General features: G+C 40.2%; 1 protein-coding gene across 2 annotated transcripts in view; it reads right to left on the reverse strand.

The window, feature by feature from the left end:
• The window catches only part of asic1c (acid-sensing (proton-gated) ion channel 1c), a 326,109-nt gene extending 299,486 nt beyond the window's left edge, over nt 1-26,623 (reverse strand). Inside the window, exon 1 of one of the 2 annotated variants that reach the window (XM_035429639.1) lies at nt 24,973-26,623. In XM_035429639.1, the coding sequence (XP_035285530.1) occupies nt 24,973-25,527 (555 nt within the window). In that variant the 5' untranslated portion in view covers nt 25,528-26,623. The remainder of the gene's footprint in view (nt 1-24,972) is intronic. The other variant, XM_035429638.1, reaches the window with a different exon arrangement.
• Nucleotides 26,624-27,781: the final 1,158 nt, after the last annotated feature.

The following is a 27,781-nucleotide window of genomic DNA, read 5'->3' on the forward strand; positions in this document are numbered from 1 at the left end:
TAACTCCCTTAAAGGGACATTCTAGTAAACATGATGGCTTGTCATAAAATACACTACTGCGGCTTACTATAAGTATTCAGAACCCTTTCTATGATGTCCTTCCTATTTTGTGAAATTGCAAAATGAGGCTTACACTATTTTTAATACTCAATATTTTATTCAAAACCACAATTCTCAAACAAAAGACTTTTCAGGGTAAGGTTTTGGGTAACATTGGCAAAAACTGAAAATAAATAAATAAATAATTAAATAGAGGACTGCATAAGTATTCTGACCATTTGAATCTGAAGCAAAGATACAACCATGAAGATCAAGGAGCTTTCAAAATCTCGGTTACTGGGTTAAGTCAAGTTATTGAAAAGCACAGATCAAATAGAAGGACACAAAAAAATATTTAATTCTGTGAACATCCCTGTGAGCGTCTACTCCATCATCAAGAAATGGAAGAAGCATCATATAACAAAGATACTGCTATCATGCTGGGCAAGAAGAAAACTGGTGAGGGATGCCATTGTGAATCCAACAAAAACTTTGATAGCGTTACAGAGTTCAATTGGCAATTTCCAGAACAGTGGTCAAAACTAGCCTGTATGGCATGGTGCCAAAAAAGAAACTATTGCTTCCCATAAACCATTCTAAAAATCCATCTCAAAACCACTCTAGTTTGCAAACCACCTGAGTGATCCAGCAGAAATGTGACAGAAGGTGCTGTGATCTGATGTGAGACAAAAATTGATTGGTCTAAATGTCAAGCATTACTTTTGGCACCGACCCAACACAGCATATCTCACAAATAACACCATCCCTACAGCGAAGCATGGTGGGACAGCATCATGGGGTTACTTCTCATCAGCAGGGACTGAAAAGCTTGGTGAAGATGCTGCAAAGTACAGTACAAAGTACAAGTACAGAAAATTTGCTTCATTCTGCTAAAGACTGGCAAAAATGCATCAGTCAGCAGAAAATCAGCAGAACAAGAAAGTGAATGTCCGATAGTTGCTCAGTAAAAGTCCAGTTTGGAATCCGATTGAAATTTCTGTGGCAGGATTTGAAAACTGCTGTCCATAAGTGAACCCTGAGTAACTTCTTGAGAGCTTGAGCAGATCTGTCAAGAAAGGTCAGTGTGCAAAATTAGACTTACCCAAAATGCTTGCAGCTGTAGATGTTTCCAAAGGTGCTTCAACCAAATATTGAGTTCATGGGTCTGAATAATAATGCAATCCACATATTTCAGGTTTTCCTGACATTAACTGAACTGTATTTTACCCTTAGATGTCTTCAGTTTGAGCATTTAGGTATTGAATAGAATGCTTAAGAGCTAGAGGTAAACATAAGAGAGAAACTAACAACAATTTGTAACTCCAACAAGGGTAATTTGAGCTGTGCATCAAGTAGAAACTAAACTAACAAAGAACCATATTGGCCTGTGAATTTTTTTTAAATACCACACCCATCTCTCCTTTTAGATTATAGGAGCCTTTCATTTTACTCTCACCCGTATAAATATGCTAATTCCACAAATCCAAAATGCAAATTGACTTTTCAAACACAGCTCAAATATTTTATTATATTTAAGCCTAAAGCTGTGCGCCAAGTGACTTTCTCAAAATTATTGACTTTCATTATACAAGTCGTGGAAAGAAAGATACATGACTTTTTTAAATGAGAGATTTTCATCCACATGAAACAACTTAATTCCTAGCCATCACCATTCACATTACAGGGTCTAATGGTTGCATTTGAGTTTAAAATAGATTTAAATGATATTAAGTAAGGCACAGTGGAACAGTGGTTAGCGCTGTTACCTCGCAAGAAAGAGGTTTTGCATTTAAGGCCAGCCCATATCCTCTCTGCATGGAGTTTGTATGTTCTCCCCATGTCCATATGGGTTTCCTATGGGTACTTTGGCTTCCTCCCACATCCCAAAGATGTGCAGGTTATGTGAACTGAAGATGCTAAATTAGCTGTAGGCATGAGTTTGTTCACCCTACCCTGACCCTGAAATGGAGGAGTGGGTATACATAATGCATGGGTGGACCATAAATGATATAATTCTCTAATTCCTTAGATCCCCAGAAATATGTTTTCTGCAAACCAGAGCTGGTTTGGACCTGTATAAGCTGCTGGTGAGGTTTTGCTTCAAAGCAGATTTAGCCTTCATTGTTTGAGACATGATACCTATCAGTTTTTCTGCAGTCCACATTGGAGATGTTTCATCATCATGTGGTGATGCATCATATGAAACTGGACCACTGTCAATTTAAACATGGAATACTTAAGGTCCCCAGGTCTCCTGTTAAAGTGCAAATTAATTCATACATACAGTATTTAGCTTCAGCCAACAGTCAGGAAAAGAGTAAAAGGGTGGTATGGCTGGTGAAAAATGATACCATCAAAGAAATCACCGTTGCCCAGATAACATCAGCTCAATACATGCTTAATTACATGCCCAAAAAACAAGCACCAGCTGAGAACTACCCAACACTAAACTCCAATTCACAAATGTCACTCAATATGCATTTTAGGTTTTATCAATTTGAATATTTATTTGATGTTGTTAATTTTGTGAAATTGACAATTATCTTATCCTGGCAAGCCTATGTTTAACATAGCTAGTTTCCTTTTATGTTTAATATGCCATCACCTCCCACACATTGTCATGAATAAGCGGATGTGAGATGTAGAGGGGAAATGCTTCAGCTTGTTGTTAGTGTGAAGGATTAGACTTTCTCTCTCAATGTTGTGGGGGCTTGGATTCCTTGTTGTCCTAGCTGGCTGTGGAGAACAATAATTTCCCCAGTCTTATCTGTAGCGGATTTGTCATTTTAGTCATTTGCTTACAGAGATCAACCAATTCCCTGGCTAAATCGCACAATTTGTTTGCATGGGATGCAATTTGTATGCAGTTTGCTGATTTTTTCATCCATCCCACAATCCAATGCACAGAAAGTTCTATTACTAAATGTGTTGGGGAAAGATAATTCAAGGCACCGGTGAACCCACCGTCAGGCTATCAGACCACGCCTTGCTCTCTTTAATGCAGTAGTATTTTGTATAGCAGATGTTTGCTTATCTGAACAGCGATAGGTTTACTTTTAAGTCAATCAATTTACAGAACGAATTAAACAAGACTGTAACCTTTCAAATCTGAAGTGCTTTAAAAAGCGAATCTCAATTATAGGATTTATTTTCCCACATAAAAAGTCGATATTTTCACAAAGAGGGGGTGCTAGACAAACTTATAGCCCTACTGGAGGGCATTAAAGTCCACTGAAAAAGCAAGTTAATGTTATTATTTCTTATTCCACATCAATATGTATGCTACTCCTACCACAGCTTTTCAGCAAAATGTACCAAGTTTGGCTAGTAGCTTCGGTAAATCTATGGTAAATCTGTCAGAAAGGGTGGCTTTCTATACAGCAGCAGCGAAATTTGGTGGGAAGGTGATATTTAGGGGAGGAGCATGTTGGGCTGTCTTTATACAGCACTGACTCCCATCTTATCACCTAGGCATTCAGTTGTATGAAGACAGCTTCGCTATGATTCTATATGAAAGTATAGCAGCAGTTTTGAAGCAAATGGAGCAGATGTTTAGCTAGCTATATGGTTCTTTGCCTCCATGTCGTACATTAATATTGTACACCACACACCTCATGGATTATGCATTTGTATAAGCATCATTAGGCATTGGCTGCTACCTACTTGGAGCAAGATTACTAACTTTGCCAATGTTAGTCAAGTTGCATTAGCTAGTTAACACAAAACTGACAGCATTGGCATACGAAACATGTTAAATTTGATCAATGCAAGCTTATTACAATTTGAGTTATTTTTCATTAAAATGGGGTTACCTCTTATGTTACAATTTTCCCTCGCTGCCAGGATACAGGATCTAAAAATGCTAATTTGACAGTATCTCACTTCCTCCACCTTCAACATCACAAAATATGACGTAGGTGATCATTCCAAAGATTGGTGAAAATGGGAGGCAGGGAAAAAAGAGTATGCAATTACACCTTTATTTCAATAAATTATGTTTTTACCATTGTGATTCATAAAATTAGGACAACATTACATTACATTTATTTAGCAGACAATCCAATGCGACGTACAAAAGTGCATTTCATGGTCATGGACAACTAGAAAACACAGGTTCAATAAGGTACAATACTATTTGGCGTTTTAAAAAATATCTTACCCTTTAACCACTTGAAACAATAAGCCCAATGGTCTTTTTATGAATGCTTTTGAATGAAATTCAACAAGAGAATTTTTTTAAACTAACAGAGTCTGAACAGAGTCAGGTTTGTCTGTTGAGACACTCAGACCTAATCAGACCTGTATGGAAAGATATGTAGATTGACTCCATATTCCCCTCGTTTCACCTGCTGCTTTTAAAGACACACCCAGTTCTCTAATATTTCATTCCATGCCACTCTGTGCATAACCATAACTTTTAAGTTGGTCTTAAAGTTTCAGAAACATATTAAGTGTGCAAATTGCACGAAAGCTGGCTTGAGATATTTCTAGTGATTACAGTTTCAAATGAATGCCTAAAAATCTCAATCATTTTTGCAAATTCAGTCTAGAAATCTAAAACTGATCACCATCTGACATAATTATGGCTTTTTACACAGATGCCCACAGAGCACAGAGACTTGAATCCATGTGAGGGACAGTACACTTACATTCATCTTTTGTTGCCATTTGACTATTTTCTTTGATATAAAAACAATACACAGTGTTTTAAGATCAATGAGGCTTGCAGGTTCAGGCAAAGTGTAATACAAATGCATCTTTGCGCAAACATGGGATCAAAACCTTGAAACTCAAGCATAAATCACCACCTCAGTAACGTGACAAATATTATCTGTGCCTCAGCGCGCTCAATGTCAGGAGGACAAACAATATCCAACACATAAATTTCAGCAAGGCATTGCATGGTACTGTACGCTTACATCTGTATCTTTTATCGTAACTCTCTGAGGTAACCAAAGAGGTCCAAATATTACTTGTACAGAGAGAGAGAGGTGATTTATGAAAACGGTTAATAGTGCAGGCTGGTATTCCAAACCCGTACATGAATTCTATTTGCAACTTAACAAACAAGCCAGAGGAGACAAAGATGGAGCACTCCGTAAGGGAACAGGTTATCCTTTCTAAACGATGAGACAGTGCACTCAGGGAGCAGCGGCAGCTGGGGACACTGAATAGGGCTCAGCTGCATGCACAGCACATGTTAATCACAGTGCATGTGGGCGGACCACCACATTTTTACATGACAAGGGAAAAAATACTAGCGTTCTGGAAAAGTAGAGTGAAAGTAGTTTTATGAAAAATGTCAAATCTTTCTACTGGCCATCTAGTCCCTGTGTGAGGGATCTATTACAATCTAAACTCTTTTTTTTTTACACTGCATGCCTCACAAGAAAGGTCTAATAATAATTCTGTAATTACATTTGTTATTTAACGTGCATATAAGGATCTGTTTCAATTACACATGTCTTTTATGCACTCTCAATAGGCACACAATATATTGTGTACAATGTTTTTTTTAATCTTTGTTGCCAGTACCACTGTACTTGCTTTGTATTGAGATTAGCTTCTGAAATATGCAAGGAAATCATTCTGCCCTAATATTGACATGCGCAGAGCGTTTCTCACCCTCCAGTGGTTAATGCTCAGTAAAACTGACTCTGGTAGCTGCTTCCTCCTTCTGAATTTCAATGAGATTATGCTAAAGCACCTCCTCTGCCGCAACATAGGCTGTCGGCGCTAGGCTAATTTCATTCTGACCTGCCAGTACTCTTGAAACTGGCAGCCAAATAAAAATCTTCTCTATATGATATTGGGCAGCACAACAAAATGAGGAACAAAATGTTCTGAACCAATAGCTGGGTTCACATCCTGAGTAGGAGGACACTGCAGTTCCCTTTGGCAAGGCACATAACCGGAATTGCTTCAGTAAACATGCATATAAAAAGCATGTAAAAGTTAAGCCATGGTGCGAATGTCACTGTGGATAAGGCCATCCCCTACAGGAATAAATAGGCAAAGGTAATCAATCCACACAAATTCCTCTCCACAGTATCGGAAAACCAATCATAATTCCACTCACAAGGGATGGAGGCCTTTCACATTCACAAGGCAAAGTGTGTCACTGACCTTGGGTCAATCAACATCAACATCTCTTATTCACTCTTAAGATTTTCAACAAAAATTTTCAAAAAAAGTATCTTTTTTTTTGCCAAAAAGTTTCCAAGTTAATTCCGTTGACTGCGGAACCCTCCAAATTTCAGCACAATCATAAATAATGAAAAAACAACCTGCAATGATACATGGATTAAGAAATGTATTGAACCCAAGAACACTATTAATACTATAAATCACTGAAACTATGCTACTAAGAAAAGTTAGATGCACACACTGGAGAAATTGTGCCCTTACTTCACAGAGACCCCACACGCAGGAATGAAGCTGAGCTATGAATATAATTACCTTCCCATGGATACCATTAATGTGTTCTTTATGCTCTGTTGTAGTGTTATAATAGATTTGTCCACAGATTATGATTAGGGGCTTAATTCACATACATGTTATTTCTGTGTCATACTCTACAGGTTACAGACAGTTGGGGTCAGTTCCACTTGACTCTCTAAGGTCATATCTCTATGGTTCCTGTTTGACTAGCTTTGTCAATCAAACAGCATGAGAAGAACGTTGGGATGAAGGTAGCCTTTTGAATTGTCCCTGTTTTTCTCACTTTCCCATTTTTTAGATACATATCACATATGTTTCCTGGCCTAATGCTATAACTTTAATGAGCTGGCAGAATATACATTATATGGCTACCTATCTAAGCATCAGAACATTCTAGAGGGCCTCCACTGACTCTAAAGGCATTCACCATAAGAGCAGGCAGGCTGCTTGTGTCAGTGGCTTGAGACTTGTTCATACCATTAGCCAGATAGGACCACAAAGCCACAGGGGTTGCGTGGGATAAAATCAGCCAGAATTCCACTGGTTATTGCTGTGCTACCATCAAAGAGAAAGCAGGTAGCCAGCTACACCTTTTGAAATTGCTTCTGCCGAAGTGCCACGGCTGTCCTAGAGGCTTCTATTTAATCACCAAAACAACAAAGCACACAGCATCACACTACTTATTAGATGCTCAGTGCAGCTTCAAAGCAGGGTTGGTAAATTAGCTGACAAACTAAATGGCCGTATTCAACCCAGCGAACTGATACATGAGAATATGACGGTGGCAGCATTCAGCTATGAAAGCGGCAGGAGTAAAATGAATGGGTGTGAAATTAAAGTATTCATTAGTGCTAGTCATTTTCTTAGCAGGGACTTTTAAAACTGTGTGAGCAGAAGTTGTCTTTACTCTGGCGGATGTGCCTCCTGTAGAGTTTGATCCATACTAAAGCTAATATTTAAATTTGGTTTTAATCTTGGCCAGACATCTGTGGTAAATTTGTTACTTGTTACTAGTCAGGATACCTGTAGTTTTTTTATGCCCCACCCGGCCCCCCAAATCAATAACTAATTAAATTGAAAAGTGAAGATAAATAACTAAATAAAATTGGGATGAACAACTGAAACACAGTGAGTAGTGTGTGCTCATTTTAGTTAGTTTGATGTTACATGAACAGGCTGCACTGCTTAAATGGGCCCTGGGTGGCACTACAAATAGGATGATTCCAATCCCACCTTGGCTTTTGGATATATGTTCTGCCTATATGTATTCTATTTTAATGACTGTAAATTAAATTTAAAAATTAATTTGAATTGTGATCAGTGAGAGGTAGAAAAGTTGTGTATGAGCACAAATCATATCTTGATTACTGGGACAGGTATGCATTTTTATGTCGATATCCATCTTGTAACTGTATACTTTATAATGGTCACTTTTTGAATCTCTTACTTCACATTCCTACAATCCAGACTTCACCATATAGATATATTTGGAAGTAGGTTTTACTTTATTATTTACACATTATTATTTGGGCCAAATTGCAAGGATAAATGTTTATGATAATGTATCAGCATCCTGATTGACTACCATACAGACTAACTTATTTATCTTTCAGAGGTGTACCAAATATGTAAGATATTCACCACCCTCAACACAAACTATAATATGTCATAGCCATCATCATGGCTGTTTCCAGAGACTATTTTCTGCATGGAGATCTGGTAACCATGACGAAAACCATAACTCAAATATGACATTTCTAAATATAAATATTAAATATTTGCAAAATGCTATGCCTAAGTGTGTGTGTGTGTGTGTGTGTGTAAGGGCTGGGGGGCGATTCATTTCTAATCTGAGAACATTTTCAATGGCAATAGAATATCTGAATTTAAGAAGAAGAAAAAGAAGAAGAAGCTTCTCTGGGTGAATGATTCTTTTGAAACTTGGATTGTAACTGTACACAGAGCTATCTTGGTACACTAACAAATTCAATTCCAAGGAATTATACAGAGATGCAATATTCAGATGCTGCACAACACATTCTGTGCTGTGAAATCAGACACAAGACTAAACTGCTTAGTAATAAAATCACTTTTTTGGCACCCGGCGTGGGGCTGAACATACTCAATTCCCACCCCAATTTGGAATGCCTAACTGTCTGCAACTGCATGTGTGAATCCCACTGCTGATTTTGGAGAGAGTAGATAACTGTGGTTCTCCTCCAAACACGTGGTGTCGCCAGCTGCTTCTTTTCACACTGCAGACTACAGCTGAGTTTGCATAGAGTGGAGTCGGCCGAAGACCGTTCATATGTGGCTTCAGACATGCAGTCCACGGGAACCCGACTGACCAGCAGGGGCCACAAGATAGTGATGAAACGCAGGCCCCTTCCTGACTGAACCCTCCCATAACCATGGTGATGGGACCGCCAATCGTGCGTTGCCCTATGGAGCTACAGGCCACAGTCAGCACTAGCATGGTCGGGATTTGATCCGAGACAGCGGGGCTAATCCATGCACCACAGCACGGTGCCTTAAATGAAGGAGTGACCCAGCAGCCCACCCACAACATGTTTTAAACCAACCTTGCATTTTAATCGGACACGGTGCAAGCAGATTAATCTATTCAAATAAAATAACTTGAATATCAGATAAGGCATCAAAATAATCCATCAAAACACACATTCCTAAAATACTGGTCCTGGAGTCAGAACCACGTACGTAACATATCCCTCGTGATTATTATGTAGTTTGTAAAGTGACATAAAAATATTTTAGACATCTGCAGCAGCTCTTTCATAGTAATATGGTAATGATGGTACGATCTCTTAACGCATGTGCTCCAACACACACACACACACAGATACATATTGTTACTAAGATGATTGTGCATGTTTCCTTATGCAGTTTGTCAAATAAATATCTTTTTGAAAAATTAAATCAATCTTTAATTTTTACTTTTACTTTTTACTCTATTTAAGAATGACAAAAATCAGAATCATTATCATGTCACATAAAATATGTCCATGAACACACTTACAAAGCCATGTCTTATTAAATAACATTCAGTATAAAAATATACAGAGACGATTGTATGTATATTTGACATGAACACACAGCTCTGCTTTTGTACTTGAATCTGACTTTATCCTCTAAAACAGTCTGTTTTTCAGCCTCAAAAATGTATGCAAACAAAGGTACCATGTCTCCTTCAGTATAAAAGCTCTCTGCCTTCAATTAGCCATTAGCACTCTGTTTCCCAGTTCAGTCCTTGAGTATTCTCATTTTTTAGAGAACTATATGCCCCTCCAACACCACCACAACCCCCCCCCTCCCCTCCAACCCCCACCACTGTGCAGCACTGTGGTCTCTGATTAATAGAGAGAATTTGATGGCAGTTATAGTACTTGATGATAAACAACCAGTCTATTTTAGTTCCAGAAATGAAATGAATGGCATAAGGCTAACTCATGCATGTAAATGTGCCTAGCTCTGCAGCATTGTTTACGACTGTGGAGGACGGTGCATAATTAAGTCTGCAACAGGAAAAATAAGTGCTGTGGGTTCTGTGGTGTGAGATGAGGACAAAGGTAAGGGTTGACGACGCCGATGTCTCTCCCTGCCAGGCCGGGCTATTGAAAAAGAAGATTAACCGTGCGGGGCTTGAATTAACATGGTTGTTGTGAGCCCAGAGCCATGTAATATTACCTTTTTTCATCATACCTTACAGCAGCCCAGAAAACTGCAGAATTATGGATTTGATTTTAATCGGGCAATGTGCTGAAAAGTACCATATAATTTGAAAAGCACTGAAACCATCAATCAGTTAGGCAGGACTGAAATGCTGGGGAAACAAGAGAGCGTTATTATCACAACTAAACACTTTGTTAAATCTGCCAATGAGCTGGCTTAAAACAGATGGGAAATCCTATTAGATGTGTATAGGTAAGGGCCAAAAAGAAGGAAACACTTGAATATATGATTACTGAAAGCAAATGTTTCACAACGGTATGGTTTCTGAATTAAACCATTAATATCCCAGCATGCTGATATTTATAAACATGTTGGGCAGGCCCAGTTGCTCAATATTTTTGCTACCTTAGAAGAAGAGATCTCAGACTTCGAAAGAAGGGTGATCGTTGGGGGCACATTTGGTAGGAGTTTCAGTGACTAAGACAGCTGAACCTGTTCCTAACCTGTTCCTGCGGTGATGTTGGCAAGGAAGTCTAAGGAAATTACATCATCAGCTTTGGGCAACTGTGGTCAAAAGTGGACAGTCATGCAGAACATAAGATGTTGTTAATGCATAATTTGTCATACCATCACCCAGGGAGTTCAGAGAGTTACTAACTCTGCAATTTCACCTAATGTGATATTATTAGAATTACAGTAGACAGTCATCCATCTTGTTAAATGCATTTTACAGTTTTCAGTTTGGTAGCAATTGGTAGGACAGGTCCAAGTAATCAAGTGCTACAACAAAGACGCCACCATTTGGCCTTAACAACAGTTCTTGTGCTCCTATGCTGTCCTTTCCATTCAAAACAGTGAGAGGATATTGCAATTGAACATTTTGGCTGTAAATCCCCATCAGTTATCATTTAGGATGTTGCGTTAATGAGAAGAGACAGTCAATATTGAGCTTTTGAAATGGAGAGGAAAAAATTAGGGTAAAACCCAATGGCATCATTTATCACTAAAGAAATCAAATTTCATACTTTTATCTCTAAGGGAACATCTGAGTTTCAAAATTGGCAATGCTGTCATCTCTGCAAGACTAAACTGATACCAAATGCAATGCAAGAATTTATTCATTCAATTCTTGGAAAATAGCCACACTATTACTTTGCATTTATTTATGGAGATGATTGATGACTATTTATTTTGCAGTGCTGAACATGGTATGAAAAATATACACACATCTTTACTCTTCAAACAATAACAGTGGAATGATAAAAATTAAGACAAGGTTATTTTTTTAAATTTTACTACTGATACTATTAATAATCCCTGTGCAACAACAAACCAACAAAAGATCACCTATCCCACCTTTAAGTCTCATGATTGATTGCATGCAATTTTCCAGCATCAATTTGCCCTTCCCCGCTAAGTAGGATGCTCCCTATAAAGTACATGGCCAGAAACATTAAGCAGGCTTCACACTTCAGGACACAAGTTAATGAAAAATGTTCCTATATGCGCCGTATACTGTCCATTTTACTGTACAGCAGTGGTCCTCAATCCCGGACCTGGAGAGCCACAGGGTCTGCTGGCTTTTGTTCTTACTCAGCACTGGAGTAGCACAGTAAGTGATCACTTAAAGCAGTTGAATACACAGCTAACTCAGGTTACCTGGTTTCAAAAAAAATCTGAATCGGTTGCTATTCTCAAGGCGAAAACTCTGGCTCTACAGGACCAGGATTGACGATGCACAGCTATTATTTTCTAAAATCATAGCAAGGGTCAGTAACCCTGGTCCTGGAGATTCACAAGGATTGCTGGTTTTCCTTATTGCTCAGCACTTAATTGAATAATTAAAGCAGTTGATTACACAGTTAAATCACATCACCTGTTTCTTAGCTCTAAATAGGTTGCTGATTAGGATGAAAATAAAACCAGCAGACCTGTTACTCTCCAGGACTAGAAATGAGGACCACTGAGTTTTGCAACAGTCAGAGCGGCACATAAAAAGTATTGGATGAAATTCAAAAACTGTGGAAATTGAGTGCAACTATATGCAATAAATACCATTTAGAGAGTAACTGCGACTGCAAATGGCGGAACATCAGCATAAAGCTCAAGGTACATTCACAGGAAGTAAAATTTGGCTTTTGCCGCTTTGCTTTGACGAGTGCTACTGTAAGACGGGGTAAGGTTCAAACCTGGCTGGCGGCATTCACTTCTTACCTCCGCTCGTCTGGGTCAGCAATAATTTAATGGCTAAACTTATGACTGACTTGGGGGACTGAGGCGAACAAAAATGAGCTCTCTCCGTCACATTACTTCTCTGCCACAAGGCTTGCTGGGAACCACACGTACCTGCCATCGCCTGACAGACCAGTCAAAATCTAATCCCTTTTCGCTCTGTACTGTAGGAGGGCCAGGAACAAGTAAATCACGAAAGCAAAACAAAAGGTGAGAATTGCTCTCAGCAGATGCTTTTCTGGTGGCTATCAGCAGTGACGCAAACGCTGTGTGCCCGCCGTCAAGCTTGTGTGAGACTGCGGGAGAGCGCAGCAGTCTTGTGCATCAGGTCATGAGAAGGCATAAGGTATAAATAAAACTACAGAGGCGCCTGTAGCATCTGTGTCTCTGAGCCCACGGCCATGTCGAGCAGAGACGTCCTGTCCCCACTCTATTTTCAGCCATTTTATATTATTCCACAAGGTCTTACACACAATAAGTCTTTAAAAAGAAAAAAATATAAAACAAAAAAAATATAAACATATCCAGTGAGTCTCTCTCTGGTTATCTGACCAAGAATGACAGGAGAGGCCTTCCCATCTACTAACCAAAGGACTCCTGCTCTAAAATTGAACATGGCATCCAAAAATGATCTGCCAGTGATTACACCATACATTAGGGATGTTTCCTTCTAGGGAAGGACCTCAGACCCTGGGCAATGGCATCCCTAATACTGTCAAACGCTTTTGATTTTTTTTCTACTTTTACATGTATTGAATTTCAATCCATGTTTGAGTCAGATCCAAAAGTTGAAGATATGGAGGAGAAACAGGAGTCAGTTCAAGAACTAAGGGCCCTGCAGGAAGTGTCCAAATTGCAACCTAACCGCAATGGACAACTAATCACAAATTATAGGTCACCTATAGCATACCAGGCTATTTAGCTAGAGAGCTGTAAAGCGAATTGCGAATGTCCAAGCTCTTACTATTGCAGCAGATTATAATTGTAGCTGAAAAGTTGTCCCATCAAAGTAGTTATGCTTTAAATCAAAAATGTATTTGTTATGATAATGTGACTGATCGATTCATCCCTGAATTTCAATAGGTGTGCTTGCAGGTATTGTTCAAGAATGCCCAGCTAGTAGATTAAAGATGATTGGCTGCTTTGATTGAAATCCAGAATCTACGTCAGATCTGAAGCCAAATCTAACTAGCTTGTTTTGCCTGGTGATTTTTTCTGGATGCAAATGTGGCGAAATGTCATGCTTCATAGATTTCACCAGCTTAATTGGGCAATGTTAGACTGCACAAGTGACCATGCATTTCATAAAACCTCAAAGAAATAAGCGGGGGCATTTAAAACTGAGGACAGAGGGGGACTGTGATTTCCCCATGCTTTTCCTTACCCTTACTTCTCAGGAAGTTGTTCTTCTAGTTAATAAGGTGTGACATGTAGAAAATTTGTGGGTATTTTTCACAAGCAAGTATAATTGGCAGATCTTAAACTGGTAATTGGCAGCTTCAGTAAACAGAGAATTCTACTAGCACAGGGGTTGCCAAATCAGGTCCTGGAGAGCCACAGGGTCTGCTGGTTTTTCTTTTCTCCTTAAATACAACAGCTACTTAGACCAAAAAAACCAGGTGAGGTGAGTTAACTGTGTAATGAGCTGCTTTAAGCGATCAATTAAGTGCAGATTAAAAACAAAAAACCAGCAGACTCTGCGGCTCTCCAGGACCAGGGTTGGAGACCCTGCACTAGCAGTCATCTTGATGCAGTTCTAAAGAGACCAATGGTACGTGTGGATCTCAGACCAGAGACCACTAAAACTTCATTGGGTCTGATAGAGTTAATGGCACATGATGTTATGTCACAAATCAAAAACTGAGGTATGCCCATCTTTTCATGGCTGGTTTTTAACTCGACGGTGTAGAAAGTCCCTTTCAAATTACAGTGCAGAACAGATTATGCACCTTGCAAAACAATACAAATTGCAAAACATTGTCTGAGACAAAAACACATTGAGTCTCAGTTTACTCAATTTATGTGTTAAAAGCCCAGGTGTGGTTGCCTGAATCAGATGTCTTATTCTGAAAATGGCACTACGCTACCACTTTTAACTGCTTCAGTCTGGCACATCAGAACTTACTAAATACCACTGTGAATACAGATGTCAGAATCTCAGCAGGGGTGTGAGGAAAGACAGCAGGCAGCAGTAGGCTCGTAAGTATTCAATCCAGCAGAATCAAACATTGCCTTAAACCTAATGTACAAATCTGCATTCACCCAAAGGTGCCAGCTTCCCAGTCTCATTTTTAATTTTTCTAATTTCTAATTTTTTCTAATTTCTCAATATGAAGAAATATTGTAGGTGCCACACGCACACACACACGCAGACACACACACACACACACACATACTGACCATAACACCTGGCTTCAACTGACATTCCAATGCTGAACTTTGATTGACACAAGCAAGTTTGTGGAACAAGTAGAAAATAACAAGAAAGAAGACACTTGTACTACTTACAGAATGCAAGCAGACACTCGCACTATATGCTTGTTGTCATTCCTCTGGGTTACTGCATCACTACCTCACCTCCAACCTGGTTTGAAACCAAACATCAGCATGGTAGGCATTGCAACTAAATTTATACATTGTAACTCTTTGTTAATGAATAAGAGTAACAAAGGATTACAGCTCCAAAAAACTAAAATTTACAGCTCCAAACACTTATTTTGCATTACCTTTACTTTACAGTTGGTGTGGATACTTTTTTTGTAACTTCATCATTTTTATGCAAGCTTCCTTTAGTTGTACTTTTAATTGTGGTGGAATAAAATGATGAGAGTGCTAAAAATACCAATTGATCCAAATAAATAAATTAAAAATGGTTCACCTTGCTCCAGATTAACCCTGGCTATTGCAGAATCGAAATAGAAAGTGTTGCCATGGTAATCACATCTTGTTTTCCACATCCTATATTTTATATTTAGACTTGAACATGTGTGTCTACTGGGACCATGATATGTTCATAGGTCTAGAAAATAGTTAATAAATAAACAGAGCTATAGCACATTTATTCAGGCACTAGATCATTTCAGAATTTTGCATTTTGATTGCGACTCTTCAAAACATTTCACTTGGCATGTTTTTATGTATTGATGACTCATTGTCAATAGTGAATGGACCCAGGACCAGTGCAGCCATTCTACAGCATTTCCTCTTTTGCTTTGTTGTAATCATGTGCAGCTGGGATTCTTTCTAAGTCATTTGTCTATCTTGCCCCAGAACTGTTTTCCTTCTCATCAGCTTCTGTTACCAAAATTCTGTCCAGCAAAAATAAATATAATAATAAATAAACACAAATGGAAAACACAATGAAATGCACCACTGGCACCGCCTCCTCAGAGACTGGCATGCAAAGACATGGCCCAGCCCCGAAAAGTGGCTTTTCTCGGTTCATTAGAGCCTCTTCCTTTTAATGAATTCAAAATACAGCAACTTCCTCCGCTGTCACTCGTACCAACTCATGCAACGCCTTGCATTTTTGGAGGTTAAACGGACAGCTGGGGAGGAGACAACATGAGAACAGATCTGAAGTGCCTGGCTTGATTTTGTTTTTGTGTAGTTTGCCTCCACATCTGCATTTTTCCCTTCTTCCTTATTTTGTTGATGCTGAAATTGAGGAAAGTATGCAAATCAAGTGCTGGTCACTCTTGAACGGCTCTCAAATGCCATGAGAATACAAAGCACATTATAATGAACACCGACAAGTAACAGGATTGAAGTTCTGGCCCGTGCTTGATGGCATTTCTACTGGTAGATGGGAGGGGCTTCCAGTGTTTTTCATCATTCAGGGTGGGAAAATCTTAATGAATTTCCAATAACATTTACCCAAGGTCGAAGCTCATCTCTCCCGCAGTCATCTGAATAGAATGTAAATCTCCCACCCTTCCTCTGCCTTCTCCCTCTGTCTTACTATAAATCCAAAGTTTTATCATCATACTCATGTATTTTAAAGAGTGCACGGATGCAGTAGACAGTAGACGTGTTCCTATGACACAGAAAAAAATCCTGATGATTTAATAGATATTTATCAAATTTTAACTAATGATATATAACTAGCAGTGTATAAGAATATATGACATCAAGAACAGGCCTTGTTTTGAAGTTTGATTATGTTTCCATCAAGTTTGATTATGATGCAACCCAGAATATCAGACTCTACTACAGATCCCAGAAAATGATTCTACCTATTTATAACTCTTTGTGTGAAGAAATTTGCTTTCAGCTCATTTTCACCTGTGCCCTGTGGATCATGAAGTAGCTTCCCTGTTCTACCATATTAAACCCTTTTAAAATGTTAATGCTTCAAATTATTGTCTGTTTTCTTTAACTGGGGATAAAAGTACGTGTTTTTAGTGTCTATCCTCAAATGTAATTTCTTTAATATCCACAGGAGGAAAGTCGAGGGGACAGAAAGTAAAAGTCCTGCCATGCATTTTTTCCACCCATGAACTCAGCCATCTAATTTCACTAATTAGTTCTAACTAGTAAATCCAGCCAGGTGAATGGAGAAGAAAATAAAGGGAGGACTTTCTGAACCTAGAATTTCCACCTATGTTAATACCGGACTATTCTTCTTTCTGTCATCTAACTAGCAGAATGAGCACAGTATTTTAAATGTGGTCAAACAAATGCAGATCTTGAATTTTTTCTTCCTCTTACATATTTTGTAACTTCTCGTTTTTTCTATGTTTACCTATATTGCAATTGATATTGTAGTAATTTCAGCAAGAGACAAGTCAGGTGGATCACGCTTTTAAGCCATTGTCAGCAATAGAATGCAGCTTTAAACACAAACACAAGAAGAGCAGAAGTAGGGCCATGAGCATGAACTGTGAGCTTTTTTCATACCCGACTTGCGGTCCATAATGCATACAAAAAAGAGCACAGAATCTAACTAGCTAACTAGCTACATCAACACAAGTAAGTGAACACACACATATATTTACTATACACAAGATGCGGTGGCTAGCTAATTAGCCTACCGCCACTACAATATTATTGTCAAGGGCATTTAGAGTAAATAAGAGGTTCCAACATTGACCCTTCTTGCACTCCTTGACTAACAATGAGAAGGTAAATTCTTTCATAAATTAAGATTTGAGGCACTCAAACTCCTATGATATATCCATAATAAGCCCAAAATTGAGTCAAATTATTTTGTAATTATTATATAAAAATAAATAAATGCACTGATTAATAATGAATAAAGGAGAGAAACAATTACTAAGAATGATCTTCCCTCTAGAATCCACGCTGACTATTCCCTGATTATTGAATATTTCCTCCAGGATAAATTACCTGTATGAACCAATGTTTTGGAAGAATTTGAGAGCCAGGTTAAACTACCTAGCCTGTGATTTCACAGATCAGTGCATTTCCCTTCTCAATACACCATAATAATACTGCCTCATTTGCATTCCTCATTTCCATCTTATGGAACATTCTCAGATTGAATAAATACATGTGTTAATAGATAATAAATTCGTCACAACAAATGCTGACTTTCCCAGTGTCCGTGGCTATCATCCCCACAGGGCAGCAATCAATTGGCTGTAACAGCACAAAAAGAACATTGTCTCTGTCAGTGTCTTAGTCTCATGCAAGACGCCTCTCATACATAAATGAAAAAAGGATCAAGGTTTCAAAACAAAACAAGTTTTCTCTTTATCTTGTAATCTTTTTAATATTTGATTAGGGCCTATTAGCCTGTTTTCTTAATATGTTTTTGAAGAACAATGTTGTATCACCTTTACCAATGCTTTCTTATTCTTATTCGTGACTGCAAGCATATCAGCAAAATTTGCCACGCAATGCATTAAATGAAGTAGTCCTCGATAGGTCCTGGTGTCTTTGTTGTTATCAGTAAGAACCTACAGCACCACCTTTTTATTGTGCATGTCTTCCAGGCTTTTAATAATAATCTTATCTTATAATAAAGAGAAAGTGATTTAGTTGTACTTTTTATTTTATTATTTTGGGAATCCGGGGCATCTTGATTTTCATAAAGCCTTTTGGCAGTTAAATTACTTAAAATCATTGATGTATTATAATCATGTACTTTATTATTCTCTGTTTAAATGTGTGGCACAGTTGTTTTGCCTCCAAATATTTTAGTTTAATTCAGTGGTGGAGATCTTTAACTGAACTTTCCAAACCCAGCTTTAGATCATTTATTAATTGTCATCCTGGATGATAATCAATACATTTGTAGGTCATATTCAGTACCAGGGAAATTCCAGAGAAGGCTGCCACTGCCACTAGCATGGCTTTGTGAGTGAGTGAGTGAGTGATGAGTCAATGAATGAATGAATAGGAGACTTGGTTCCTCCTGTGGTATGACTGGCATCTTGTCCAATTCCGTTCACTTTGGCTGGGTACCGGGCTGGTCATACACACTTAGAAGACTCTTAAGTTGTAGACAAAGTCATTTGATGACTGAATTTCCCAGTGTCTCCCAACTTCCTTGTCCTGGAAGGTTTTCCTTGATGTGCTTCAGAGTCTTTAAGGAAAGTTATATTTACAGTTTCATATATAAGAACCACTGGATTGTTCTCTAATCTCTTGCAGAGATGGGAAACTCAAGCTCCACCCTTGCAAGGTTTGCAATCACATCGCTCAGACTGATCCTACCAGGTGGCCTGGGGGAATCCTGGTTTGTGTCCCACAGGGCCCAGAACTGGGTCCTCTCCTCTTCTCTCTTTACACTAAACCAGTGGTAACCATCCCCATTCCTGGAGATCAACTCAATTGTGGGTGTTCATGCCAACCATAACAAAGCATACCGCATTGAACAGCTACATATCTTGTTGAGCTGCTAATTTGTAGACTCAGGTGTGACAATATAGGGCCGAAATGAACACCTACCAGATGGTAGACCTCCAGGAACAGGGTTGGTTACCATTGCACTAAAACTCTTGGTCCAGATATCTCTGCTCATGGCGTGTCATGTTATTGCTATGCTGATGACGCTCAACTCTCTTTCCTCATTTTCTCCCTCTGACACCCAAGTTCAGGCATGAAACTCAGAATTTCTGGCTAACACTGCAGCTTGGATGTTCACCCACCACCTAAAGCTCAATCTGGGGAAGACAGAACTCCTGCTTCTCCTGTCCCAGAATGCTGTCGCCCATCTGGTCTTCAAACAGCCTAAATTCACAGATGCCGCACCACTTTTGAACACCCGACACTGGCTTCTATGGCTGGCCACAATCAAATCAAATCATTCACATTAGCATACCAAGCTGCGAGTAGTTCTGCCTCTTCTTATCTTCAGACAATGATTGCACAGCACATTCCAACCAGACCTCTCTTTTCAGGGTCCCCTGCCAGCTGGCTGTCCCAAGTCTTCGAGCATCTGGCAGCGAGCTCCTCACGGCCCCAGCTCTCCTTAGCCCTTATTCCCCCATGGTGGAATGACCTTTCCCAATCAATCAACTAGGCAGATTCACTGGCTGTTTTGTCAAAAACCCTTTTCAGGCAACACCTTAATATTTCTATTAATTAAAAAAAAAAACCTTTATTTTGCATGCACCGCAGTAGTGGAGGTAATATTATTGCACCTTTGCATATCTCTTACTCTTGTGGTGTTTGTATACCATGTGAAATGCAATTTGGCCAGTCACTTTGGCTACTAGTATCAGCAAAATGACTAACTCGTAAATTGTATAGATCATTCAAGGTAAGAATTCTTTCCTCCGCAGCTTCCCATTCAGCTTACCGAAACTGAAATCCCTTCTCTCTTGCCCACACCCACTCACACTGTGTGGTCGGGTAAAACATGGCAGTGGGCCTACAAAGTAATGAGCCACAACCCTTCTCATCTAAAACATCACTGCAGTGTAAATGGTTCAACTATGTCCAGGATCACACACACACACACAAATTACTCTCTGATCTTGCTGCAAAGAAAGTAAAAGTAGAACAGCTATTCAAATCTCTCTTTTTCCCCTCTTTTTCAGTAGCAATGACAATTTCTTCTTTAAGCCAGGAACTTGCTGATACGATATCCAGAAAAGTATATTGTGTACATAATTATGTTTTGCACACATATCATGGATTGAGGATAAAAATTACTTACTGAATTTGGGGTAAACTAATAATTTTTTTCTCTAACTCACTCACAATTTGGCTGAAGCATAAAGATGAAAAACGGTGAAACCAATGCACACTATCAAAGCACGAAATTCATCCACAAACAGCCAAAGTGAAACGCAGCGGGGCAAAAGCTATGTTCAATGTTTAGAATCCACCTCCAAACACCTGTATGGTAATTATCCACATACATATCCATTATTGATAACTGGTATTGGGGTGTGTCATCGTACCATACACAGTAAAACGTCCAGTGTTAATTTAACTCACACGGAGTACATACGAGTCCAACAGGGACCATATATATTCCGTAAGAGTTGATTTAACACTGAACATTTCACTGTGACTGTAACTCTGCAACTGAACACAACTGGTTATGCATATATTCATCGTTTTATTGTATGTCATGGTATTCCCTTGGTAGTAGTATTTGCCTCATCCATAGTATGTATGGGACATTACGGGTTCAACTCAGTGACCACTAAACAATTGTTCTTTGCAAGGGGTCCCCTTCTTTATACAGCAAAGAGTGCTATCATACTGCGCAATGTATATTTAATCCTTATTTACAGCAATACCTAATTGTTTTCTTTAAATAAACATCAATAGTCTCATCTTATGTGAGCAATATTCCCTTAAAAATAAACAAAGACCGTTTTCATGGTTCATGGTGGACATGAGGAAATTACTGATAGACAGATGGATAAACTGTTCTTTCAGCTGTAATCCACTGTAGGAATTACTTAGGGAATGTTTCTTCATTGCATAAGAGTCCGCCAATCACCTACATACTTATAGTTGATTGGTTAACCTGTCACTCAAAATGTGGCGCATCATTGGTTGTCTGGCTACGATACCTAGAAGGCAAGGAAGCAGCAGACAAAAATATTCTATGTGTGTGTTTTTACCTTTCCATTCCGCATCATTTATTCCTACAAACACTGCCTTAAGCAGTGCAAGGTTATTATTTTTTTCCAACTGAGAGGTAATAGGCAACACCTTAAAATTTAGCATATATATTTAATAAACAAACAGTTTTGTATTCTTAGTTCCATATATCCATGGCACGCAGTCCTTTGCCTGTAGTCCCCCAAGCAACTGCCAACTGACTCTCAATATGAAGGAAAATTGTGTAATTGTGTCAAATCTGCACGCTTCACGCGTAGTTCCTTCCTGAATGCATGCACATTTTAGCATTATTTAAGGAAAAAAGTAATGCCTCAATCATAAACCACAGCTAAAGTGACTGGCAAACAAAGATAAAGCAAAATATGCATGTGGCGACCAACAGCGGGAAGGCGAGGTTGCCTTCAGTAAATAAGTTTGAGGAAGGAAGGAAAGCAGTGGGATTTTTCAGAACACACAGCGCCTTTGATGCCACGGCGCAGCATATTGGTGATTAGCAGGTGCTGGAAATGCTTTGAGTCACATGCCTTTGGGAATCATTTTAATAAACTCGGAGCTAGTGACAGAGCACTCTTAGACACACGGCGGACGGATTCCAATTTAGCACGAGAACCAGACATCCAGACAGGACGGGCTAGGAACGCTGGAAAGAACGTACACGTCCCCTGCTTCCTGGCTGACCCTTGCTCATAGATTCTTATTTTGTTTCAAACAGATGTAACTGCAAATCACATTTCGGAGTAAACACTACCAAAGGCCCTGGTGTTATTATGCATAATAAGCATTTGCCACGTTTTTTTAAAAATATAAACGACACTCGTGGTACAAGTGACCTGTGTCTATCAACTCGGTGATTAATGACCCAAATGTAAATGAGGAACCAGAGACTCCCAGTTAAGGCACGCAATTTGCTTTTTCAAAGGACATTTGAGAATATTCTGCTTTTGATGTTTTTCTCTGATTCCAGCAAATATTGCCATTAGGCCTTTTTCAGGGTTGCTGCGAAAGAGAAGTAATACATGTGCTTTAGGACAGTAGGAATTATAGCTAAAGGTAATTATGTTTAAGGGTGGGTTCATCACTGCACACAATGAGCTGAAAGGGTTTATTTAAAAATAAATCTCTTCATGCAGTTGAACACAATTGAATTAGCATGAAATGGAATATTAATATTTCATACTGTGACAAATGTGCATTATACGCATTTGCATACATATTGGGAATTGTTATGTCCATTTTAAACGATGGTCATGAATATCTTGTTAGGGAAATAACTTCATGCATAAATTTCTGGAAAAAAAATTAAATGTTGCTTTCATTCAATCTTTACAGTGCCCCTTCACTAGAGAGTTGGACCACCCAATATCATTAAAATACATAAATGGATTACGTCAAGCGTTTATTCTATTTGAACCTCCCACACAAAGGCTCTCCATATATCTTTCCTCGCAAAAGGTAAAGCATCGGCTGTTGGGAAGCCCCTGTAACAGAATGGAAGGTGTACCAGTAAACTCCTTCAGTGGCCTGCTGACAGAGCGCAGCCCAAAAAGAAAGTGCGCGATTATCAGCCAATGAACGGGAGCCACCGGCGCGTTCCGTCTTTGGTCCCAACGCTCCGCCTCGTCTCTCACCGTTCACCAGGTGCTGCTGCTCTCGCAGCTTTAACTCTGGCTGTCGTTCCATTTGCATGTTAAAGGCCACGCTACAGCTTTATTAGGCTAATAGCATTACCAGCCCGATTAAGAGCCCATCTAGTATGCTTATTGGTATAATTCAATTCCTTCATAACGGCTCAAAGAAAAGTGCTCGCACGGAGCTGGGCAGTTATGCAGGGGCGGGTCGTGAATGCTGTCCAAGTGAGCTGAGTGATGGCACAGTGAGGGGAGTGAATCTCACTCTCCCTGCTCAGCAGCGATTTGCTGGAGGCAAAGGGACGTGGCAGGATGAAGCGAATGTTAGGGGGTTGGGGGTTGGGGGGGGGGGGGGGTTCGGCGCTGTGAGCAGCTCTACTGAACGTCGGGAGGATGACGACGCCGCACGGAACCAGCTGGACCGAGACATTTTGCCTTCATCACCGTCGCCGCCGCCGACATTACCACCCACTCCAGATGAGACAGGGGGGTCTAACGCTTCCCTTGCTTAGCAGTGCAAGCAGAACAATCTCTAAATGTATCACATTTCCATTGCTACTGTTTCATCATAGCTGCAGGAGGGTATTCACATGTATAATGGCAGCAAATAGTTTAATCTGTTACAACTGTGTGCATGCTTGTTCACAACTTATGTACAACCAGGGAACATATAAGTTGACCGTAGGCACCAAATTCTTGAAGATTCAGTCAAAAATAGTGGGAGGGTTTTCTGGTATCTCAGACCTCCAAAACTAGAGCATAATTAGCAATATTATATTTACAATTAATGATGATATTAGAGGAGGGAATTGTTTCCTTGTTTGTTGTTGATACAGAGCACCGTTTACCTACAAACTTCATGAAAACTGCTCTGGTCAAAGCACAAAAATAAGAAAAGGCGTGAGGTTGCTGATCTGAACACAAATCGACTATACATTGTCATGTCCAATACAAATGATCAATATCCAACTGCAAAAAGTCTGACTACAAATATACTGACTGCATATCAAACAACTCGCATAATATAAAAGAAGCAACAATTCAATGTACACTACACTCATTTCATTAATTCCAAACATGGATATGTCATGCCCACACAAAGAAACTACTGTTATAGCTATTATATGTTTTCTGTTTATTCCAATCACAGACAGCCCACAGTATTGCTATGCCATGAATTGGCATAGGACCTCTGGACCAAACCGTGTTGTGAATATGTGATACAGGTCCAGACCATAGTCCTCAGTGCATAAATTGGTAACCCTTGCTGCAGGCCAACTTCGATCAGATTATTGATGTTAAAAATAAGCAGAAGTCTGCTTAAAACTTCATTCATATAACATGGAAAGTTACCATTAGCGCTGAAAGAAGGCTTCAACGGCCTTGATTCGTCTTCAAGACACTGAATTATGATGTAACAAAATCAATTTTATGATCATTTCACACAACATTCAGGTAAAGTTCAAGTGCAAGGACGCCATGCTTTTCAAAAGTCCAAATCAAAAGGTATTTTGAAGTTAAGCAGAGGCACCTTGAAATATTCTGATTACTTACTCCAGTATTAAGTTGACTTCAGTATGCACACGGATCATATACTTCAAGGACATGTTCGAGCCTGCCTTCTTCTGCTCAACGAAAAATGTTTGCCTGAAATTTGCCTCCATCAAGTCTTTGCATTAGACATCATCACATTGCTAAACATTAAACATGCAATTGCCATAAGTGACTTTGTTCCTATACAATGTATAACCCAAAAATTTAATTCGCAGGTTTGACAAAATTACCCACAATTGGGATATTATAAAGTCAATAATGAGACACAAAATTTTGAAAAGCTCAAAAGCAACATGCCAACAGGAGCGACAGGATACAAACAGGAGAGCAGACTCACAGTGGTGAAGTTGTGGGCGAAGCAGCCCGTCCCGCGGAACGTGCACTGAAGAAGCATCTCGTTGATGTCGTGGCCGGTGCGGTTAAAGAAGTCGGTCATGTTGAACTGCTTGGGCTTGAAGTTCACGAAGTTGCCCTTCTCCTTTAGGGTGGCCAGCACTTCGGGCTCGGCCAGGTGCGGGTTGGCGATCTGGTAGTTCTCGTTGAGCAGAGCCAGCAGCTCCCCCACGTGGTAGAGGTCGTTACGCGTGATCTTGGAGAAGCGGAACTCGTTGAGGTTGCAGAGGGTGATGGCCGGGAAGGTGAGGTTGGGAGCAGCGACCTCGTCCAGCTTGGTCACGTGGGGGTACTCGAGGTAGTAGGAGATCCGGTCCATGCACACCAGCAACAGCAAGGCCAGGGAGCCCAGGAAGGAGAGAGACCACAGGAAGCGGCGGAACGTCATGTGCCCATAGGCAAAGATGTGGCTCATGCCGTGCAAGGTGGAACTGTTGGCGAAGGCTTGCAGGTTGGAGGGCCGCAGGCTCTCAATGCTTTCCTCCGAGTCCCCCTTCATATTTGCGATGGCTCCTTACCGCTATTGCCAAAAAGAACTTGTGTTGTGGAGATATGTTGCGGTAGAAAAACTGTGTATTCCGCACCCCGGGTTAACAACGGCTTTCTCCTTTATTCTTCAGTCCGCGGCAATTCTTCAATCGATCGCTTTCCTGAGGCGGCTGTCACCCGTTTTTTTTTTTCTCTCCTTATTATTCCTCTTTAATCTCCTCAATCGGCGGGTTCCAAGCGATGTCAGCCGTTTCGCGCAGTCCCGGGTCCTGAAAGCGGCGCCTCTCCTTTTCCGCGGGTCTCCTCTTCTTCGCTCCCTCCTTTTCTTTTCTTTCTTTCTCTCAGCTGTTCTTTGTAGCGAAGCCAAACACAATGACAGCCCCCGAAGCACCCACTTTTTACAATGGAAAAGGGACAGGGCTCTGAACCGCGAGCAGAGTGCCGGGGCAGTGAAAAGAACAAATGGGGGAAATAACAGAGGGGTGAAAAAAAGACAGATGGGAGTTGTAAGGAAAAGGCAGCGCGGGGAAAAGAGGGGTTAAGTCTCAGCTCTCAATGGGACCCTTTCTCCACCAATCGGAAAGATCGTCGCGACATCGCTACAATAATGGAATGCAATGGATTTGTGAATGGAGAGGGGATAAAGGGCTATATGGCTCACCGTCTCTCTCGCATCCACCTTCCTCTACCTCATTCACTCTCTGCCTATCTGCTCTCAGACGAAAATGAGGGGGTCAGAGACCTCCCGCTGACCCACCTCTGTGCCTCACAGCCTGCGTCTGTAGCCTCCCCAGGATTTCTCCCCTTCGCTCCTCTGATTCCCAGATAAATGTGACGCCTTATAGCCACTCCGGCTGCCTGGCCATCAAAGCCCCCACAGAACCTGCAAGCTTTCTCCTGATCTTTTGACAGTATAGATACTGCTGTGTGATGCCTCTCTCTCTCTCTCCTGCACGCTCTCTCTCTCTCTCTCTCTGCTAGCTCACCCTCCCTCTCTCCCTCTCTCTTTAGTAGTCAGGGTCCATCCCACTGCTGAACACGCTCTGAGAATTCCACGGCAGCTCAGCCAGACCGTCTGTGCACAGGGGAGCCTCTTGTTCAGTGCTGGAACTTTGCTGCTCTGCGTTTATGTCTCTGTGCTGCTTCACAACAGTGAGAGGCTGTGATTTGTACCTCTAACCCCATGCTATTACTTAGTCATGTACTGGAAATACCACAAGTAGAAAAATACCAGCTTTACCTGACCATTCCTGCATGCTTATTTTACATAGATTGCTATAAACGTGTTATATAAATATATATATATATATATATATATATACATATATATATATATATATATATATATACAAACACACGCATGCAGGAACACACAGTTCTATTGAATCAGAATATGGGATATGCTAAGCTGTTTTGCCAATTAGATAAATAAAGAACAGTATGACAGTGTGTGACAAATTATACAGGGCAAATTATTCATAAAGCAGATTGCTCCATCCTCACCTCTGCCTAACAAACCAAGACCAACCGTCTCTTAATCAAACCACTGGAACAGATTCATCAGTCAGTGTCTGGTGACGTTGTTTCAGATATTTTTTTCCCCAAAGCTGCCACATGATGGCGGGTTGCTGAAGGGAACCCTGGTTTCATTTAGCCGCTATTCATCATTTTGAGCCACTGGTCCAACACCCCCTCACCCTCCCCACACCCCCTCCACACCACAGCCTGGTGTAACCTGCTCCTGGATACAGCTCTCTTGATTGGTTTCTCAGCCTGGGATTCGGGCTGACCAGTAATGGGCTACTGCTTTTATCTAGGGTTAAAAGTTCACACCCATTCCGGAGAGTAACCCTCTCATTTATTTTCTCAAGCGACACACACAGCCTTCTGCCCATTGGTTGGTCCTATTCTACTGATGGACGCTATCATCAGTAGAATAGCAATGGATGGAGTACCATGAGCACGGTCAAATCCCCAAAGGGTTAAATCAATAATTCTGCCTGGTAGCCATGCCTCCACAGCATAGCAACATTTAGATTCCATAAATGGCATTTACAGTCTGTAATTGAGATAACACATATTAAAATGATTAATGTCTCCCTTGACAACTTGGAAGGGGTGTCACAATTAAACAGATATGCCTCACGAAAGGAACGGTGCTACTCTCCCACGCAAACACACACACACACCCACCCACTCACACACACTCACACACACACACACACACAAATGGTTGCAAAGACACACAAGCACGTACATACAGA

This window comes from Anguilla anguilla, chromosome 8, assembly GCF_013347855.1.
Source record: "Anguilla anguilla isolate fAngAng1 chromosome 8, fAngAng1.pri, whole genome shotgun sequence".
Lineage (NCBI taxonomy): Eukaryota > Metazoa > Chordata > Actinopteri > Anguilliformes > Anguillidae > Anguilla > Anguilla anguilla.